Genomic DNA, 21,943 nt, shown 5'->3' with positions numbered 1-21,943 from the left:
TCATGGTTGTCAGGTCTAATCTCATAAAAGAAATTTAAAACACAAGTCTAGTTTCTATATGCCATTCAATGTGGAAAAGAAAAAAATTAATGTACCCTTCATCACCTAAAAAACCTGCTGATTTCAGGGAAAAGTACTTGAGAGTCTTTCACAAGGATTCACAAGGTTCTTTCCCATAGATTCCACAGAAAAGATCCATGGGAATCTTTTCAAGCTACATTCTTATAGCCAGAGTTAACAGAGTATCACCTTTGGCAATGGTTGTGCAAGGAAGAAATTCAAAATCACTTCTAATTCACTGCCCACCCATCAACTGATGCAAAAATTAGTCTGTGATTTGTTACTGAGATTCCATCCCCAGCACACATTTACTGTTACCCCCATTACTGGAACACAAAGTGGGGGCTTAACCCAGCCAAAGATTCCTCCTGGGACTGCAGCAGAAACTTGTTTAATCTCCAAACTTTAACTGAGGTTATGGCACACATGAGAAGCACTGCAGCACAAATCAAACCAAACCCCCTGACTCCAGGTGATGTTTTCAGACAAAGTGCAAAGCAGAGGGTTACAAAATACCAGAGGGGAAAAAAAAAAAAGCAAACCAACAGACAAGATTACAGTAAGACAGAGATGCTACTCAGCAAAGCCTACACAAAACACTTCTAGTGCAGCACATTTCTGAAGGTTAAATAAAAACTGCTATTGCAGTAGGTGCTGAGGGAGAGAAGAGGGAGAGCTGCAGACTGACAGAAGTCAGTGAGGCCCTTCTTCCCTGAGAGACAGAGCAGGGAAAAAAGGAATCATTTCAAGAGGCAAGCAAGGTACCCAGAGTAGCCTTGCCAGCTGACAATTTCCTTGTGCCTCTTCCCCAACACCTGGGAGACTGGCACTGGTTATTAATAGAACAGAAAGACTGATTGGCTTTTGTTCTGCAGACATGGCGTATCTTTAATTTTCGGTGTCAGCAGAAAGGCACATTGTGCTGGCAAACAACAGCTTTGGTTACAAAACAGCCAGTACCAATAAAAGCTGATCTTGGGCTGCTTTAAAAATGAGTCCTGATGTGCTGTTTCTTGGCGATGCTTCATTAAAAAAAAAAAAAAAAAAATCAATTGAGAACAAAATACCTTTTTCAAGTAGACAAAAGCCACTGAACACAACATAAGTAAAGAAGTTATTAATTTGAACACGTGGACAGATGTGACTTTTTAAAGGATTAGTAGCCATTCCTCCAAGGTGTTTTAAGCTCTACAAAGAAAGCACATTCTACAATTTTTAAAGGTAACCAATTTGGAAAGGATCCTGCTCCTGTGCTGGCCTTAGTCCAGCAGCTTGCTTAGAGTATTCTTCCAAAGGTACCATACACAGCTTTAAAAGTTGCTCCCCAAGGCCCTCCAGGCAAGGCATATCTGCAAACCCAGCTCAAGGAGACTGATTAAAACCAGATGAACTGTGCTTTGGGCTTTAATAAAACGTGTCTTAATAAAATGCATTTGTTTGCAAAGGTTTTTATGATTCTTCTGACTCGGTTTGATTAGAGCACCAGCAGCCAGTGGCGTTGAGCACCACTGCTATTAGGATTTAATTGAGTGCAGATCACACCCTCTTCATCCCTGCTCTGTTACCTGCTACAGCACCTCAAAATCACAGAGACTACAGTCAAAACTGGCTTTTAAACACTGGGAACTTGCAGCAGGAGGATGAGGGCATTGAAACAGGATGAGCCCCATGGCAGGGAGAAACGATGAGGAGGACTCCATCGTATCAGAAGGCTAATTAATTACTTCATTATACTATATTAGTCTATATTATATTGCATTATATTACATTACATCTAAACTGAATCTGCCAAGCACTCAACTCTGCACACACTGCACAGAATCTCAGCTGACAGTCCTGAGAGACACACACACACACACACACACACACCTGGCCCTGACAGGCCAAGGAACCAAAACACCATCACTGTGGGTAAACCATCTCCATATTGCATTCTGCTTTGGCACAAACACAGGCACAGCAAATGATAAGAATTGTTTTTCCTTTCTCTGAAGTTCAGAGAACATGAAACCCAGAAATATTCTTGGGAAGAATTGTGCTTTGCTTTTTTCTCTGTGAAGAGAAATGTGGTGACATGAGTGTGGCTGACCTGATGATCAAACACCAGCTTGGGGCCTCCATCTGCTGCAGTGTCCTCGCTCAGCAGCATCCAGGTGTTGGTGTCGATGTCGTAGCGGTAGAAATCACTTTTCAGGGACTTGCTGTTCCTCACAGAGGAATCCAGGTACCGCCCCAGGGTGTAGATCTGCCTTCTCTGGATGTCAATGCACATCTTGTGACAGGACCTGGCACTGGGACCGCTCTGAGAAAGCCAAGGACCACAAAAATGTAGAGAGTAATGGATTTAATATTGCTCCAGGTAGGTGGCTAAGGGGAAATAAGTATTAGCAGCAGCTAGAAATTCTTGGGGAATTCAGGAAAATCTGCTTGTAATCAAATACAGGATTAATATATACTAACTACAAGAGCACATCCCATAACTTCTGTCCTTTTAGAAAGACACCAGCAAAAAACCTTAATGCATTTGTCACAACAAACTTATGATTTGAACCTTTTTTGTCAGATTCCTTAGAAAACAGACAGTTTCTCCCAGAAGTGATTCTCAGAGGCGTGTGAAAACTACTTGATCTTTTAAAATAACAGAAGTCGATGCACATGAGAGGCAAATTAAGATGTCACAGCCTATAAATAACTACACAGGAAGAAGATTAAGAAGTGCTCTATTACAAGAGCCTCTGTTTTATTAATAGGCTGTTTTCTAACAGATCATAAGCAGACACTCCCCCAAGCAATCATATCCTGTAATGGCTCTGGAAAGGTAACAAAAGCACTCCCTGTCCTTCACAAATAGATATGGCCCTCCCAGGCTCCAGCTGAAAGAAAGTTTCCCACGGTAAGCAAAACTGCCCTGAGTTATGATCTTCAAGAGAAACACACAGAGTGCCCCATGTCAAATTATTATGGGCTTAATCCATCCAGGAGTGCTCAAGTTAAATCATGGAGTAATTTATTTAATGACATTATGATGATGATTATGCAGGCCTGAGCAGTTTCCTTTCTGCATCCCAAATCTCTTTTTAAGGGCCTTCATACACTTCTTGAAGCATGAGAGTGATGTTCTGGTACACCAAAACGTTAGAAATCAAGGTTTGCAAAGCCTTATGTGCAAAATATCAGATGAAAAACATCACATCATGAGTACAGATCAATTCTGTAGTTTATTTTGACACAGTTGGGCGCCAGGACACAAAGAATGGCTTCCCACTGACAGAGGGCAGGTTTAAATTAGATACTGGGAAGAAATTCTTCCCTATGAGGGTGGTGAGGCCTTGGCACAAGTTGCCCAGAGAAGCTGTGGCTGCCCCTGGATCCCTGAAAGTGTCCAAGGCCAGGCTGGACAGGGCCTGGAGCAGCCTGGGACAGTGGAAGGTGTCCCTGCCCATGGTAGGGCTTTGGAATGGGATGATCTTTAAGGTCCCTTCCAACCCAAACCATTCTGGGATTTCTATACAAAAAAAAATCTATTTAAAACTATTGAAAAGTAAAGATTAGGCAAGTAGGCAAGGATATAGCAAATCTTTAAAATCATTATTGAAGACTTATAGTTAAAGAGTAGCCACATCACACCAAATAATCAGCACAACAGTTGCTCTCTGTGCTACCTTATGTGCATTGCCTTATGAAAAAATCTTCATACTTGTACTTTCACCTAAAGTCTATTGAAATTTAAAGTACACTAATGGAATGCACATCACCAAATTGGATAAAACAATAAAGGAAGCATTACATCTTTGTTGTCAAAAGCCTTTGCTATTCATGTTACAGAATTCAATTTCTTGATTAAGCAATAGTTCCAGGAAACTGTTTACAGTAACTCAAAAGACCATGTGAAGAGGTGAACTGAATTGTTCATATTTTGTAAATACGAAGCATTATGTCGGCAATGATTACAGCTTTGAGGATTAGTTACTTCATGGTAATTAGGATAATTTTATTTTCTGAAAATAAAAGTACTGATAGCAGTGAAATATTAGCATAAAATCCTGAAATGCAGCAAAAGCTCATTGATTGCCTTTGGACACAGAAAGCAACAACACAATTCTTTGTTCCTAGAAATACAAAAACAGCATCTTGCAGAGGACCCTGTTCCAAACACACGGGCGACTTCCTTTGCATGAGAAGCACCAGGCTGTGCACTCACAAAGGCAGCCCCTGGTTCACCAATAAATCACCCCAGTGTGCAAAGTCCATGCCAAGCCATGGAGCTGGGACCCTGAGGGATATGGCACCACTCCCCTGCCCATGAGCACCTATTTGCCTTGGCACAGCTGCCTTGTGGGTGAGATGTGAGGACCCACCTGTGCTTTCTGACCCTCCCCTCTGGCAGGTCACTGCAGTTTTTTAATGGAATTGGACAATTTAAGAATCATTCCCCCTCTCTCTCACCTCTATGCGGACTAAAATAAATCCTCTCAAAATTGTTCAAATAATGTCTTTGGCACTTTCAGGAGTAAATCTCCAATTTAGCAATTTCCAGATCTGCCTTGCCATGAAAAACTACATCATCAACCAAAATTTGTCTAAAAACAGACACAAAGTTGAGACACTTCACAACTCAATACCCATTTCAAGGCAATGGCACCAAAACCACAGTTGCTACACTAAATGTGCAACATACAGATTTCCTAAGACTGTTCTAAAATGAGAAAAGAATTTAGGAAAAATACCTTTTTTCTTTAATTACATCCTAGCCACATCTCACACAGGAATAATCTGCTTTCTTAAAGAGCTCTTAAGTTTAACATTTCATCTCTACAGACACAGAATCCTCATCGTCTCAAGTTCAAGCAAGAACTTCGGCTCTACCAAACTGCAGAGCCTGCCATAGCATGAGCTATCTCTTGTAATACAGGAAACTTCATCCAGTTTGAAACCTGTTCTCCAAGAAAACTGGAGTTCTGCCTGCACACCACTCACAAGGTCACAAGGAACCTGCCAAAGTTTCCTCCTTAGCCTACATGTTACCAAAATGAGTAAGTAACTCCATTAACAGTGATATATGCTGGCTTGACATTTAAGGCAGGAAAAGGGGAAAGGTTCAAATCTGTGTTCACTTCTGAGTTCAGCTTGACCATGGCAGCCCTTGCAGCTCATATGTACTTCAAAGAGGGACACAAAGTCCATTTACAAAGACACCACAAAAGAGTAAAATGCTTCAAGGCACATGTGATGAATCAAGTGCCCGTGGGTGGCTGTGAGGGTTCATCCAAAGCCCTGTGCTCCATGTGGTTACAACAGCAGCCTGTTGTTCACACGAGGAACACTCTGCCACAGCTTGCCATGGACACAGCAATCCAGTAAATTCAAACAGGAAAGTTTGTTGATTCCACAAGCGTTCAAAGAATCTGATCCTTTAAAAGCAATAACTGAGAAAAACTGACCATGACAGAGATGACTGTCTAAGCCAAGGTTGAAGAGATCAAGCATGGCTAGAGGGCAAAAGAGCAACCTTTTATCCCCCTGCCAGGATGTAGGCTGACCATGATCCATTAATTAATGTCCCAGGCTGAGTGGATCTTACTAGAAATCCCTACGCCCTTCTTCACATTCAGGCCTTATCACCAAGTCATGGTTTTGACAAGTTGTTTCTGTGACTGTCTGAACTCATAACAAACCTGTGCAAAACTCATCTCTGGAAGTGTTCAAGGCCAGTGGATGGGGCTCTCAGCAGCCTGCCTAGTGGAAGGTGTCCTTGTCCATGGCAGGGGGGTGAACTAGAGGGTCTTTAAAGTCCATCCCAACCCAAACCATTCTGTGATTTTGTAATTAAGCACTTTACTTTAGATCAGGTTTCTTCTAAGTTGTTACACATGGAATGCACATTTTTGCAGATAAACCTTCACGACCTGATTGACTGAGGTAGCAGAGGTGTTACTCCCCAAACAGAGCCCATCTTCTGAAAGTCACATCCAGCAACAGCACCCAAATGATCTGAACAAACACTGCCTCTGGGGACTCCTTCCAATTCTCATCAGAAAGCTCCTGGCACACACACTGCAGAAACCACACGTGAAAGGAACTTGTGACTGGGCTAAGTCCTTATTCAGATGGCAATAAGTGTGTCAGGCTGCTTTGGCCAGTGCCTCAGCTGCTGCCAAGGCTGTGATGGCAAGAGGAAAGCATTAGCATATCACATTTCTAACCTACAGGACACCAAACAATACCAAAATCTACTAAGCACAGGCACTGCTGGGCTTGTGTGGGACTCAATAAGTGCCCGCACAGAGCCAGGAGTGACCTGAACAAAGTGGCTCTTGTGCCACCCAGCCCCACCATACAATCAGCACAGCACAGTAACAGCTAAAACAGATTAAACAGCATGTGCAGGGTCCTGCTTGGAAGTGCTACAAAATACCAAGCTTTATGCCCAGCTCCAAGGCTCTTCTTTATACAGGTTGATGTTGATGTAACTCCTCTGGTCTCTACAGCAGAGATAAATGCCCTGGTGAGGGTGGGATGGTGGGGAAAGGAAGAGAGGCTGTATGGCCAGGAGCACTTAAGAAAGGCTTTCAATCCTTTAAGCACCCAGGGCCAAATAGGATTTTTAGGTTTCGTCAGTGCTACACGAAATTCAATTGTGCAATGCCAAGTGAATACACAGTATACTTTATGAAAAGCCTTCTCAACATGCTAAGCCACTTTATAAAATCTAATTAGAGCTTTCTTCATTTAACTTGCAAATGCTGAAAGCAATTATCCCACTTAAGGACTAACTTACAAAACGTTTTCAAAAAGCAACACAACAGCACCGAGAGACAACACCGCCTCCTTAGAATAATTGATTTGTTCCTATACAGGGGAGAAAGGATTGGGACTCAACTCCTTAGGGTAGGGTCTGCTCAAATCACTATTTATGCCAGAATCAGCAGGCATCATCTTAGCAACAGCATCCTGGAATGCTACATTAAGGCACAAACATGATAGCTTTCATTTTTTAGTTTGTTTTTAAATAAATGTCCTATGAACCTCCTTTAATGAGAACATGACCGCAGGAAGCCGGTTCCACTGCCCATCCCAAACATAAACTGGGGGAGCTTGGCTTCTTCTGGTTATCATAACCTTTTGCAAATAAAGGGGTTTCAGTTGCAAGAAAAATCTGTTTTATTCAGACCAATCCAGATGAAAAACCTCAGGAGCAAGCCTGGATCCTGTTCAAGAGTCAGGGAAATAAAAACAAAGAACAGCTGACTAATTCTCCGTTCTTGGTCCTGTAAAAGACTGAGTGGAATGTGAACACTGCCTCCAGTATGAAGTTCAAAAATAAGCGTCATGAGGTAAATGCTCTTGTCCTAAAGCAAACTAGGACGAGGACATAAAAAGACACAAACAACCTACTTTGTTTCCAGTCCTGAGAGCAGTCTGTCAGGCAACAAATAGTCCCTCCTGCCTACACACAACTGCAGAGATTAATTGCTCTCATTTCCCAGTTTTGGACTATAATTCGTTTCCTCCTCCACCTCCCCCCAATTAAAAAAAAAAAAAAAAAGGGGGGGAAAGTTCTCCACAAACTTGAAAATGAAAGGAAATGCATATTATTCCTGGCATTAATTCAAGTCCATGTGCTTTAAGATTAGAGCTTGTTAGTGCTTTATCAATGCCAGTCTAGAGTTAATGCGGTCCCAAAATGTTTAATCTGAGCCGCAGCAAAGATTTGCTTTGCTCTAGATGAGCACTAAATTCAGCAAGAGAAACAACTGCAGCTATACAACAAAATAAAACATTTACATCCCATACAAGTTACTCACAGAAGTTTATCATAACCTAAAGGTTCCAGAAACATAAGAAAATAATTTAATCTTTTCTTTTTTGATGGTAGCATGGAGGATTTGTGTGGTCCCTCAACACAAAACAGGAGCTGGGGGCTGATGTGTCATTCCTATCACCCATGAAATCACTGATGATCTGCCAGGAGCACCAAACCACCAGAAGGAGGGTCCTGCACGTCCAATTCCACAACAGGAGCATCACAACTGTGCTCAAGGCCAGAGCAGCCCAGCACAGGCACATGGCAGGGGCTCAAAGCCCCCTGGAAGGGTTTCTTCAGCATGAAAGACCCTCCCTCAAACAGCACATCCCAACTTCTTACTCTGTATGATGGCAGAAATCAGTGCCACTCGTGTCATTTGATGTCCAAGACCAGCCAGTTCCAACACTAGAATTAAAAACCTTTGCATGTCACACAAGGTAGATGCAGCACAGCACTGAATGATTCCAGCACCTTAAAATGGGAGTTTAGCTCCAGAAAATGTTTTTCGGATACTCTATGTACACTCCATTTTTTAAATTACTTCACAAATAATCCCTGGAAGTGTTCAAGGCCGGGGGCGGCTTGGATGGGGCTTGGAGCAACCTGGTCTAGTGGCAGGTGTCCCTGCCCATGGCAGGGGTTTGGGACTAGATGATCTCTAAGGTCCCTTCCAACCTTTAACATTCCACGATTCTTGCCACTATCTATAAAAGTAACAGACATTCCAACTAAATTTTTAAGTCTGCTTCACCAGTTATAAAGGATATTTCTGAGAACAAGCAAGTTCATCAGCCACAGAAAGGTTTGAGTTGGAAGGGACCTTAAAGCTCATCCAGTCCCACTGCCCCACCTGCCACTATTCCCCAGGTTGTTCCAAGCCCCTGGGACTGGGCACTTCCAGGGACAGGGCAGCCACAGCTTCTCTAGAAAAGTGTTACATATAAATTAAATGTGTTCTGTTAAAAAATATTTTGGGAAGCCTAAGAAATAGACCAGAATCTATCTAAGAGTCATCATGCTAAAAACTCCTCAGGACTGGAAAGCCATGAATTTACACCATTTTTCACACAAGAGAGTTAAATGCTTTATGATAAATATTAAGTTTGGGTATTAAAAAGTTATAATTAACTGTTAATAAGTCCAGGCACAGCCAAGACAGGAAGACACCCTTGGTCAGGCAGTTGACACAGAATCTGAGCTATGGCTAATCTGCTTACTGGTGCCCTCCCACAGTGATGCCACGGGATAGATTTACCAGCAAAGTCCTTTCTGGGCATCTGACTCAGACATGATGGAGCAGATTAAAGTCAGAGGCAGCTTTTAGCACACAGTTTTGTGTGCACATCTCTTCAAGGTGGGAAAACAATAAAATTTAACAGAATGAAGCTTTCTTTTTCCCTTTCCTAAAAGCATGCTCACATTTGGGACAGTCCTAATTTCCCACTGTTGATGCTGTGTGGTCATGAGCTGTCCTCTCATTACAGTAACGAAGAGACTTTCCCTGCTTAAATTAGAATTAAAAAAAAATAAACGGCCTGATGTTCTATTTTTGAAAGACGGTTCACTGAGCTTATAAGTCAAATGATCAGGCTCAGAGATCATACAACACAATCCTTATGACAGCAGTGGGCTGGATTTGATGACCCTTGACAGCTCAACCCTTCCAGTCTGACACAAACTTGACTCCAAGTCTTAGCTCCATCCTCCAGGGATCAGCACAGGTTTATCACAGCACAAACTGGATGCAGCCCATGAGGATTGCTATGAAAACAAATAGATAATGCTCTGTTCTCATGAAATTAATATTTATTAGCCTCCCTGCCACCTGCTTGTAGAAATAAGTAAATTGAGAGTATTTTCATAAAGGAATGAATTAATACACAATCTTCTGGCTCCTGATGTGCCCTGATCAAGGCACCTCTAAGGACCAAGTGTGTCCTCACAGCTCAACTTTCCAAAGCCCCAACACTGTGCTTTGACAGCTGTGCTGCCTGAGTTTTCCTACAGTGCAGAAACAGCTTTGGCAGCCACTGCCAGAGGAATTGCCAGAGCAGGAGCCACATTCCTGGATCTCCTGTGCTCTCTGCTCTCACACCAAGGTATCATCAAGGCCTTCCAGCAATGCATAACACCATGGATCTTGTGTTGCAGTAAAACATCTTAAAAGCCAATGGGAAGGGGAAAAAGCTCCCACATCTTCAAGCATGCAAATAGTGGGAAATAATTTGTGGCCACTCAGTATTTAAAATGGGGTTATTAAAAAAGATGAAAGAAAGGGGACTTTTTACACAGACAGATAGTGACAGGACAAGGTGGAACAATTTTAAACTGAAAGGGAAGACATTTAGATCAGCTGTTAGAAGGAAATTCTCTGCTCAGGAGGGTGGCGAGGCCCTGGCACAGGGTGCCCAGAGAAGCTGTGGCTGCCTCATCCCTGGAACTGCTCAAGGCCAGGCTGGATGGGGCTTGGAGCAACCTAGGATAGTGGAAGGTGTCCCAGTGCATGGCAGGGGGTGGAATGAGTTGATCTTTCCACCCTTCCAACCCAAACTATTCTGTAATTCTTTAATTTATTTGAAAAAGGTTGCGGGAATGTGTATGAAGGTCTTGTGCAGGCTTTAGTTTACAGTCAAAAGTAAAAGTCATCCAACCTTTGTGATTCTGCTTACAAATGCAAACAAGAGAAGTACTGAAGGAACACCCCAGTACACGGTGACCTTGCAGCAAAAGGACATCGGTTCTGTGCTATTTCTAACAAAAGGCACAATTCACCTGCAAACAAAGCACTGCTCGCACTGCTGAAATGGGAAAGAAGTTTCAACTTCTTAAATTTTACCAAGTAAATTGTCAGTTTGTTCCACATCCAGTGCTCAGCTTTGCTTTCAGCAAGGCAGATGAAATGTAACAGACAACCCACCAGAGAACCAGAGCTTTCACCAGCTCTGAGATGGGCCCTCAGGACAACGTCCCTCGTGTGCCGAATTTAACTAACCCCATTAACAATGGCAGGATGTTGAATGAGGTCATTTTTGCATGCATCACAAGTTCACTCTGTCCTCTCATTACCAGTAACAATGGCCAGCAAAGGTCCAGCCAAGAGAGATTTTTCCATAGACACAAACTACTCGGCTGGGCTACAGCCTCGCTTGCAAACCAGAAGGCTGAAAAAATTTAACTGGTTGCTTATAAACTGTTTAGCCACAAAAGGTTACAAGCAAGGCTACACTTTTAGAAGTTGGTTTTTTTTTGTAATTAATTGTCCTTGAGATGCTGGTGATAGACAAACATGAAATTCTAAGTCTAAATCCCTCGACAGCCACAGGCTCTCAGATGTTTCTGAGAAAGTGAAGACAGTTTAGAGCTGTGACAAAAGAGTAGTTTGCACAAAAGGTGTTGGCAAGTTGGCTGTTTAATTTCCTAGAGCCCAGTATCAGTAACATCTCCATCACATGCAAGCCCTGGAAAATTCAAGGATTAAGTCCTATTAAGCACACTAAGCTCTTTCAGATAGATCTGAATTCAACGCATCATTGCACCAGTCACTGTGCCAGTAAGTTCTCTTGAGACACTCCAGAAAGCTCAATTCCCAATTACCTCCAAAACCCAGTTGCTGAAATACCTCAGCAGCAAGGTCCACAAAAACTTACTACGTTTTCAAGCGCGTAATTATCTAGACAATTTTAGCTACAGATTTGCCTGTGATACTACTTGAGACTGCTTCCCTTATGTTACCACCTTGGGATAACTGATATTTCTTTAGGGATTTCTGTATTTGCACAGACTGAGCAATGTTAATGTAACATTAATGTAACAAGTCTCTCAGTGTAGCTGAAATAAGACATTACTCTACTCCCAAGGCAAAGTTGACTGGTGTGTGAAGCTACTTTCACTCACCGGCAAAAGAGTTAAGTTTTCCTTCCACCTCTACATATTCTCCTATTTCTTTAAAATCCTTTTCTTTTAATCCCTTCAGTGTGAAATGCTGGGGTCCTGGCATTCCAGCTGGCTCATCTCACAGGTGCATATTTCTGTGTCTTTAAAAGCCAAAAGGATATAAATCAGAATTCCTTGTACCAACATCAACCTCTTCACTAAATCTTTACCTGAAAATCCTGTAATGCCATTTCCCCCCAGTATGCATCCACAGCCACCCAAGAATGACTCTACACTGCCTCATCTACAATTTACAGGGAATTGCAAAATGCATCAGGATGATGCAATAATGTCCTAATAAAGCCATGTAAGTAAAATAAAGTTCCATTCCAGAGCAGAAATCAGAGCATTAAACTCATCATAAGCTGCAGCTGAAGTGGTGATTTTTATCGGAACATAAACGCCACAAATCAACTCTGCCTGATGCATTACTTCAAGGACTAAAAGTAGTTTTACTTTGCAACTGAAAGCTTTATGATGACTTGGAAATTCAGCATAACCTGAAGACTGGCATGCACAAGCTCCAGGGCTGCCAAAGTTGTGCAGCCTCCAGAACATCGGGCACAAGGCATTTACTTAATGCTCCTTTTTTCACGAGACTGACTTGAACAGCAGTGTGTGGAGGAAAAGGACCTCCACACATTCAGACACCTGGTGTGAGGAATAACTGAAGTTTGGCTGGTTTTCTGGGCTTTTTTTTCCATGCTGGAAGCAAGAAATACAGGCACCTAGTGAGGAAACTGAATAACTCAAGACCCGAAGCTGTTTTCAAATATGGATGATCTTTTCCTTAAAAAAATGTCAAAGTTAAAAAAAAAAAAAGACAAATAAACCAGGATCAAGAGGATAGAACTCTTGAGGCACACAAGGTAGCATAAGCACATCAGTTAGCTTTAAAGGCTGAAAACCTTTCCCAAAATGTTTATTTAAAAATAAATTATTTTAAAAGCTGAGGTGCTGCTCCCTCAACAGGGCTTTTTTTTGCTTTAGGCTGCCTAAGTGGAAATCACTGGGGATGTCAGTTAGCCATATGTGAAAGTCTCTCTCAAACATTCTGGTGAAAGAATACTGGCTTAGAACATTTTAAACCATTATGCTACTAAATAGGGAGGAAAATAAACCATTAGCCTGTGGTATTTAGGATCAGCCTAGGATACTTTTCATTTAGTTCACTCCAGCATCTGCTGTCTTTGTCCCTACTTTTGTAGGCATTTGCACTATTTAGGGAGTTGGCTCCAAGGTATGTGTGCAGTATCCAAGTTTCTTTCAGGGACAGCTGCTTTCTCCCTATGTGCTTTTGCAGCACCAGGAATCTCCTACAACTGAGCATCTGTACCACTGGAACTGCTCAGCAGTAGGACATGGCACACTCACTGTATTAGATATCAAGTCTGTAAACATCACAATATTTGCAACAAAAAGCCCCTCAAGTCACTTGATGTGTCTTCCAAACTGTATCACCATCTGTGGGAAGAAGTCAATATTTGAGACTAGTTCAGTTTCTACACTTCAAACAGAACAGAGTAGAAGTTTTACATTGATAAGCTCATGTACTTTTGCATCACACCCAAAAAAAACCAGTCAGAGATGTCACAAACTCCTACAAAAAATGCTTCTGTGGTAACATGACACTGAAAGCTTTGGGTAAATTCATCCATGTCAACAAATGCAAAGAAATGCATGCAGAGACTGGAGAAAATTTAACTGGAAATACAATAGCAGCTGAAATTCCCCCTGGCTCTCACCATTAGAAGATCTTTCTACACTTGTCAGCTTTTACTTTCAGCATCCTGGAAAAGCACTTTCTGTTCACAGCAAACTGTCACCTCACAATGTACCCATTTTCTACATCATTTTGGACCTACTGAACAGGAGGCACTTGTTGACCTACACTTTCCTTCACTGTGAGCAAAGATTTATCCTCTCAAGCAGTTAAACCATTGCAAGACCTTCACTTCTACCTTTGGTAAGGAAATACTTCAACAATTTTTGAGAGAAACACAGTGTCACCTAAACCTAACCCATTTACACAATTTCCACATCCTTCACAGAGCTGGTTTGTGAGCAGGATTTTCCTCTGAAGAAGCCAGAATGAGGATGAGTCAATGCATTTTCCAAGAAGCAGCACAGAAGGTACCAATCAGTGCAGTGACACTGTTTGAAGGGAGATCCCCCTGTCTCTTGTCTCTAGGAAATACTAGAACAAGGTACAGGAATACCAGAGACACACAAAATATGCCAACTATCACACTGCTGTAGCCTCATTTATCTCATCTCCAGAGGCATCAACACCCCTCAGCATTTTGATCCTATTTCAAAATCCCCTGACTATCAATTTACACCAAACAAAGTCTTTCCTACATTTAAAACTGGCCTCCTGCACTGATTTTAACTAAATTACCCTTCAAAAGAGAAAGCTGCTACTTGGAAACTAGAAATAGACATCAAAACACACACATGAAATTTCCCTGTTAACTGACACTGGCCTAGAGTAAAAATGTCCAAGGAATGACAAGGTTTGTTTTTAAAAAAACTATTTATTCCCTAATCCTGAAGAGGTCTGTTGATCTACAGCCGCTAAAAAAACCCTGAAGACAACAGCATTTGTCAGAACATTCCAACTGATTCAGGGTAGAAACTCTTCAAGGCTCTTAAATGAACCCCATTCTGGCTGTGCCTTGTGCCAGCTGATTCACAGGGCTGTCACACACTGCACAGACACGAGCTGGGGGAAGCTGAGAGGTCCTGAGCTGCTCCAGGGAGCATCTCCCTGGAAGGATTCTGGCTTGAGGAACAGGGTTTGACAAGCACAGCAGGAATCCTGCTGGATCCATACTCTGAAGGGGTGGTGGGGTCTGTCTGTCTGTCCATCAGCAGTGGTGGTGTGCTCACCAGCAGGTCCTGCAGACCCTGTTTCCATGCTGTAGGTGATCAGCTACTCCAGCAGAGCCCTGAGCAGTTTGTCCAGACATACAAGACAGGCATAAGGAGCTGGAGCATATCCAGACAAGAGAGCAGAGCTGGGGAAGGGTCTGGAGCAGCAGGAGAACCTCAGGGAGCTGGGCAGGGGCTGAGCCTGGAGCAAAGGAGGCTCAGGGGGCCCTTGTGGCTCTGCACAAGTCCCTGCCAGGAGGGGACAGCACAGGGGGGTTGGGCTGTGCTCCAGGGAACAGGGACAGGAGCAGAGGGAACGGCCTCAAGTTACACCAGGGGAGGTTGAGCTTGAATATTTGGAAAAATTTCTTTACTGAAAGGGTTTTGCATCCCTGGAACAGCTGCCCAAGGCAGTGATGGAGTCCCCATCCCTGGAGGAACTCCAAAGCCATGTGGATGTGAGACTTGGGGACACGGTTTAGTGGTGGCCTTGGCAGTGCTGGGAGAAACAGTTGGAGCTGATCTTAGAGAGCTTTTCCAACTGAACCATTCAATGATTCTATGAAAAAGAGCTATGAAAAATGAGTTTGGGTGTCTAATTGTTAAAAAAGACAAATGCAACTTCAGGTGACAAAGAGACACCTCACTGGAAAATGTTGAAAAACAGAAGCAAAAATATTTTTAAAAAGGTCACACAATGTTCTCCTAATGCACTGCAGCAGAAGCTCCCAGTACCCTTATCCCAAAGCATTACTCTGCATTATCCCTACAATAACACTGGACAGGATGCAACTTTCACCATATTTCACTCTTATCCAAGTTTCATTATTAAGTGGCTAATTTAACCACTGCCATTGATTAATTAGAATAAAAAAGTCAGAAGAAGAACTAGCACAATACAACAAAACAAGATTAAGCTCCACTGGAATCTACTCTGAATATTTTTTAAAATTCCATGTCAACAGACATTTCCTTTTTGCAAATTGTTTGTGAGCAGTTGATGTCCCTATTAGAGAAACATCTGGATTCTTTGTTTTTGAATATACTTCTCAACATTTGAGATTGACCTTTTCATTTCTAAATCAGGTTTCTTCCAGATCTGTTTGGGAAAAAAAAACAAAACCACAACCCATTGCTGGTTTCTAGTGATGTAAGTACAGCAGCTGGCAGCTCACTGTACCTCAGAAAGTCACCAAAAACCTGAATTATACTTCAGGATGCCTCCTGAACACTGCTGAACGTATCACAGAATCATGGAATGCTTTGGGTAGGAAGGGACTTTTAAGCCCATCCAGTGCCACCCCTTGCTGTGGGCAGGGACACTTTCCACTGTCCCAGGGTGCTCCAAGCCCTGTCCAGCCTGGCCTTGGGCACTTCCAGGGATCCAGGGGCAGCCACAGCTGCTCTGGCTAATCTGTGCCAGGGCCTCCCCACCCTCCCAGCCAGGAATTCCTTCCCAATATCCCATCTAACCCTGCCCTCTGGCACTGGGAAGCCATTCCCCCTTGTCCTGGAACACCATGCCTTTGTCCCAAGTCCCTCTCCAGCTCTCCTGAAGCCCTTTTAGGCACTGGAAGGGGCTCTGAGCTCTCTCTGGAGCCTTCTCTCCTCCAGGTGAGCACCCCCAGCTCTGCCAGCCTGACTTCAGAGCAGAAGTGCTCAAGTCCACATCATGGAAAACTGTTGAGCTTCTCATCCACCAACACCCCAAGTTCTCCTCCTCCCTGGGGCTGCTCTTGGATCCATTCTCTGCTTGGCCTCTATCTGCTCTTGGAATTGCCCCAATCCATGTGCAGGACCTTGCACTTGGCCTTGCTGAACTCCACAAGGCTCACAGGGGCCCCACCTAATAAGTTTGTCACAGAGAGTCCTTCCAGAATTCCCTTTCCAAAGCCATGTTTCTCCACACTTCTCACAATTAAATACATCTCTTCTTGAAAACTCCTCACACGTTCAGCAAGTCTCCACTTTTTAAAAATTCCTTTCTTCCTCTCCTTGCTAGACCCTTCCCAACTTCCATCTGAATTTCCTGAACTTCCATAACACTCTGCTAACATTTTTCCCTCCAAAATCCCTTTATAATCATTTAATCACACAAAATCACAGCTCTTCTACTGTGTCTCCTCCACAGCTCTCCTTTTGTGCATTCCTCCTTTCTCCCATCCCAGCCAGGCCTCCTAAGCTTTAGAGAAACTCAACTGGATGTGACATGACCCCAGCAAGAAGGAAATGCATCCCTTAAACACCAGACTGACCCACACTGGTTTGTGCAGGAAGAAAGCACAGCAGCCCCTTTTTGACTAAACAGTACATAAATATAACAATTTTACGTCTCCACAGCTCTGTTATGACAGAAACCAGAGTATCACATTCAGTTTTGTTATTGCCCATTTTGTAAAGGATGTTCCAATCAGTAAGTACATGACACAGAGATTCAAGGGCTACAGGAAATGCCTATGAGTTTTTTTTTTCCCCAGCTCAGGCTATTTGTCCTACTTGATCACAATCTCTAAAAAACCTTTGCTAGGGAAAAAAATGAGAATATTAAACTGTTATTTAATCTGGTAAGGAAGCTCACAAAATTAGCCATGACAAGAAACTGAGAAATATAAATGAGAAACAAGATGTTTTTATACTGTTTGCAAATAGCCGAGGAAATCAACTCCTGAATTTATCAAAAATGGTGGGATATCAAACTTTTCATACCTCCAAGAAGAGGCAGCAGGAATTTTCTCTGAAAAACAAGTAATGAACACAAAATACAATAACCACACAAAACTTGAAGATGTACAGTGAAATGAATTACAGAAGCCAAAGGTCTTGGATATTTTTTGTCTGGTCCTACAACCCAAGCTACATTCATTTCAGGTTTCATACGTCAAATACTGAGCAAAACAGGCCAAGGAAAATGGTTCAAATGAATTCCACGAAAGCTCTCGGGGTTGTGTAGCCTTTGGCAGTAACCCCTGTCCTCTAGATTTCCATCTGGTAGTTGTCCATTTCTATTCATTTTTGACAGAAGCTAAAAAAATAAACAATTGGTTTCTGAAGCTCAAACACCAGGATCAGGTCTGAAATGTTCATTAGCAAGTTCTTGGAACCTTCCAGTGGGAGGTGTCCCTGCCCATGGCAGCAGGGCTGGAACTGGATGATCTTTAAGGTCTCTTCCAACCCAAAACATTCTGTGATAAGTCTGGTTGTTCAGTCACACAAAATTATTTAACTCGTGCTCTACTTGCTGAGCTGATTTTTTGGCCGATCATTTCTGCTTTTGAGAAATAAACCTTTCCCCTCCAGGAATCTTAGCACTTCAAAGCCACCTCCAGCTCATCTTTTCCCCATGTAAGCATTTCAAAAGTCTTCAGAACTTGAAGGTCTGAACTTTGTGGCTCTCACTCTTATACTGCACTTCAACACAAGTACTTTAGGAGGGGCATTTTTGAGGGCAACCATTGATGTATTTTTAAAAATATGGATGTTTGCACAACTTACCTCTTTCTCAGTATCCCTGGATATACAGGTCCACTGGTTTTCCTTCACACTGTATGCCCAGAAGTCAGCCAGATCCTGAGTTCCATCCCAGCCACCAAACAAATAAACAGTTTCTATTAAAAAAAAAAAAAAGTTAATTTTATTTTAAAAAGAGAATGTGTTTAAACAGGCTAATACCTACAAAACATTTGTGACAGAGACAAACTATCAGAAGATAAATTTAAACTCTTTTTTTTTATTTAAAACACCACTGCTCTTTGAATGGAACTAGTCATCAACACAAAAATATGGTTTGGTTTAGTAATGGAAGATTTTAGGATTGATAGACAGCCAATTCTCAGAGTCATTTTCTATTTCCACATTTACATAAGAGGCAATCAAACCCACAGCCTTCTGATTAAAATTCCAGACAGACAAATGAACAATATTTAACATTTTGGATCCTGTGCATGTAGTCTATCAATGACATCTCATCCTGTGCCCTGTTTGGTGCAGGATTTATACATCAACAAGATTTTGGAGATAGGAGCAGCCAAGTTTTTCTGTTTAGTCCATCCCTTAGATAGAAAAATCAAGTACAAAATCCTCTTCAAGGGAAATGTCTTGCATAAAGTAGCTTACCTGATGCCCAAAACCAGTGAGTACAAGAGTCACAAATTTAAGTCAGTGTTTCAGGGCTGTCACCTCAAACCCACAACTGCTCTGTGTACAGCAAGTTCTAAGGCTTCCCAGACTCACTGATAAATCCAGATGAAGCCTTTGAAAAGGGGAAGCATTTAAGAAAGGAGTTTCTGTTCTGCCATGGAGAGATAACCAAGCTGCTCCCATTATAGAAACAGCACTATCTGGTCTCAAATTCTAAAAATACTTCATTTTTAGACTGCATTAAAACAGAACACAAAGCCAAGCCCAAGAAGAACAAGCTCCTCAAGACTTGCAGAGCTTTGAAAAACTCCTTTAAAATCCACAAACCACTTCTATTATGGAGGTAATGGCCAATTTTTAATCCAACACCAATTAAAGCACGGAGTTAGAGCGCGATTATAAAATGGGACTAGTCCCTGACCCTTACCTACCATCAGGATAGTGGTCATCACCATGGAAAGGTTACCCTGGTTCATTAACTTTAATTACCCTTCCTCCTGGACTCAGGGCTCCCAGTGTTCCCTGCAAAGAGCAGGTCCCTTTGTGCGCATAAATTCTCACAGCTCACAAAACCCACATTACCACAACAGCTTCATTGATAGCCGAGAAAAATAAAAGATTTGGCACCAGCTAAAAATCCTACTGGGGCCTTGCCAAAATGTCAGGCCTGCCTGGAAAGGCTTTGTTGGCTCACATGAAATTTAATAGCAAACCTGAATGACTCTGATGAAAACTCAGATTTTGGAAGTTACCTAACTTGGGCTGACAGAATTAAATGTGAGCACTGAGAGAGGAGCACGAGCACCCAGCTGGTGCTGAGCATCCCCAGAGCAACACCCTGAACACAACTGGACATGGACTCTGTGCCAGAACCATTTTTCATCATGAAGTAAAACTGTAGCTCACATGAAAGAAAGGCTCCATCACTATCTAGACCCAAGGAAAATAACTTTTTGCTTATTGGCTTATTGCAGAAGTATATACATATTTTAGAGGAAGGTTCCATGTTTTAAAAGGAATATTTCTTAATGCATAAATGCATCTGTTGCTGGTAATGTCAAGTAAATAATTTTTTATAGTTCTCTGAAAATTTGTAATTGTTTTCCCATGGTATAAAGCAAAAAAATAGTTGTTTGGTGGTTTGTGGGATTGTTCTTGTTTAGTTGAGGTTGGGTTTGATTGTTTTGGTTTGGTTGGGTTTGTGTTTTTTGGGGACTTTAAACTTTTTTTTTTTTTAAGTCAAACTTCACTCTATTTCCCAACCAGTATCTCTGTTTGTATTCTAGCTGTTAATTCAGATTTTATGGGAGGGGTTTTTTTCACTCTGCATGCAGAGACCCAACCAGGACAGATATGAAATGCAAATATTCAAAGGAGAGGACAGAGGCCACAAACCCCAGGCAGCAGCAGTGGGGCAGCCAAGCAGTCTCACTCCAATATAACTCTGGTAGCACTGGGGAACTCAAGGAGGAAAGGATCCTCCCTCTGCATCCAAGCAATATGGAACACAGCAAATTGATGCTGCTTTATTAAAGCAAGTCTCTATTCAGCTTTAGGAGCAGAGCAGGAGAATTTTCAAACCTAGCTGCAAGGCAACAAGAAAAAAACATGAAAGCAATTATATTTACCCAAAGCTTTCACCAGCTACGTTTAGGAAGTCAAATTTTTCCTCCAGCATCCTCAGCTTATTTCCTCTACATTTTTTTCTGAATACAAATTCAACACTTTTAATTAAATATGTTCTGTGAGTATTTCTAAACTGCTTGCTCAGTCAAAAATTTTTCTGTAATGTCTGAGTTCTTTTCTTCCCTTACTCTCTAGATGATTAAAAGGTGCCACAGAAGTCCTCAAATTAGAGGACGTACATTCCCAACAATACACATATTTCCTGTCAATCTCTCCTTAATTTCTGTTTCTCAGAAAAGCAGCACAGCAGCCTTCTCCAACCCATGAAATATCAAAATTCCTGGGGTGCTTTCAGTCCAGGTTCAGACACATTCTCAGGGACAGTTCTCTAACTCCTGTTATCTGCATTTTCTCCATGTGCTGAAATACTTGGTGGGATTTTGGTACAGGAGGTCTTCCTCAGTGAGTACATTCCAGTCCTGCTGACATATTTAACTATATTCTTTGGTCAAGTAGTATTTCCATGTCTCTGCTAGAACAGTTATCTAAGGAATGTAAAAGAATTGTGGATCTACAGCACTTGTGCAAGGTCCATCAGTCACCCCCCAAATCCCTCACAGGAGGGCTAACTTCAGCAGAGACCACATTGTCCAGGTAATTATTCAGTTATACAATGTCCAAGGATGGACATTTCAGACTGCAATGACTAATTTACTTCATTACAATGTTTTCCCCCTAATATTCACTCCCCAACAGGATTTTCCCTTCCTGTCCTTTATCCTATCCCTCTGCTCCCCCCAGAATGGGCCTGGCTCTCTCCATGCTCTCACCAGTAGCTGAAGACAGCTCTAGGATCCTCCCATGAACCTTTTTCCTACCAGATGAACAAAAGTGGCTCCCTGAGCATCTCCTCACACATCACATGCTCCAGCCCTGATCACCTTGGTCAGTTCAGTTTGACACAATCCTTACTGTCCCAGAGAGCCCAAATCAGGCACAGCACTCCAGATGTGTCCCCAAGGAACCAGAAGAGGAACATCACCCTCCCCTTTCCCTGCTGGCCGTGCTTGTGCAGGTACAGCCCAGCAGGAGAGGCCACAAGGACATGTTGATGATGCACACTCAGCTTCCAGAGCCTTGCAAATCCTTCCATGCAGTCAGCCTGTCCTCCTGCACAGCTGTCACATCCCAGGGGCAGGATCAGAAGCTCACAATGCTCTCCTGCAGCCCCCCTGGACTCATGGCCCTGCTCCCCTTTTCATCAGCCACTGCCCTCACAGGCAGCTGCCAGCACAGACTTGCTGGACTATACTGGAGCATCACTGTCTCTACAGCTATGAAAGATTCCTCTCAGAAATAACAAACCAACCAAGGTGTAAGATCTCTCAAAAGCCTTCTACAAAAGGATGTCACTTCTCCAAGCAGCACCCACACCTTTAGTTATGTGCCAGCAGTGCTGCCCACTTTGTGAGGAGCATTTAAGAGCACAAATATAAAACCAGCCTT

The 21,943-nt window shown here is 42.5% G+C and overlaps 1 protein-coding gene across 5 annotated transcripts in view; it reads right to left on the bottom strand.

The window, feature by feature from the left end:
• The window catches only part of MKLN1 (muskelin 1), a 102,783-nt gene that overhangs the window by 34,432 nt on the left and 46,408 nt on the right, over positions 1 to 21,943 (bottom strand). For 4 of the 5 annotated variants that reach the window (XM_071424180.1, XM_071424182.1, XM_071424184.1 and 1 more), the window contains 2 exons: positions 18,167 to 18,279; positions 2,150 to 2,362 (listed from right to left, as the gene is read on the bottom strand). In XM_071424180.1, coding sequence (XP_071280281.1) covers positions 2,150 to 2,362; positions 18,167 to 18,279 — 326 coding nt within the window. The remainder of the gene's footprint in view (positions 1 to 2,149; positions 2,363 to 18,166; positions 18,280 to 21,943) is intronic. The other variant, XM_071424181.1, reaches the window with a different exon arrangement.

Source organism: Agelaius tricolor, unplaced genomic scaffold (genome assembly GCF_023055355.1).
Source record: "Agelaius tricolor isolate 1412-34295 unplaced genomic scaffold, bAgeTri1.0.p SCAF_3, whole genome shotgun sequence".
Lineage (NCBI taxonomy): Eukaryota > Metazoa > Chordata > Aves > Passeriformes > Icteridae > Agelaius > Agelaius tricolor.
Note: the sequence above shows the minus strand (reverse complement) of the source record. Positions and strands in the feature narration are given on the sequence as shown.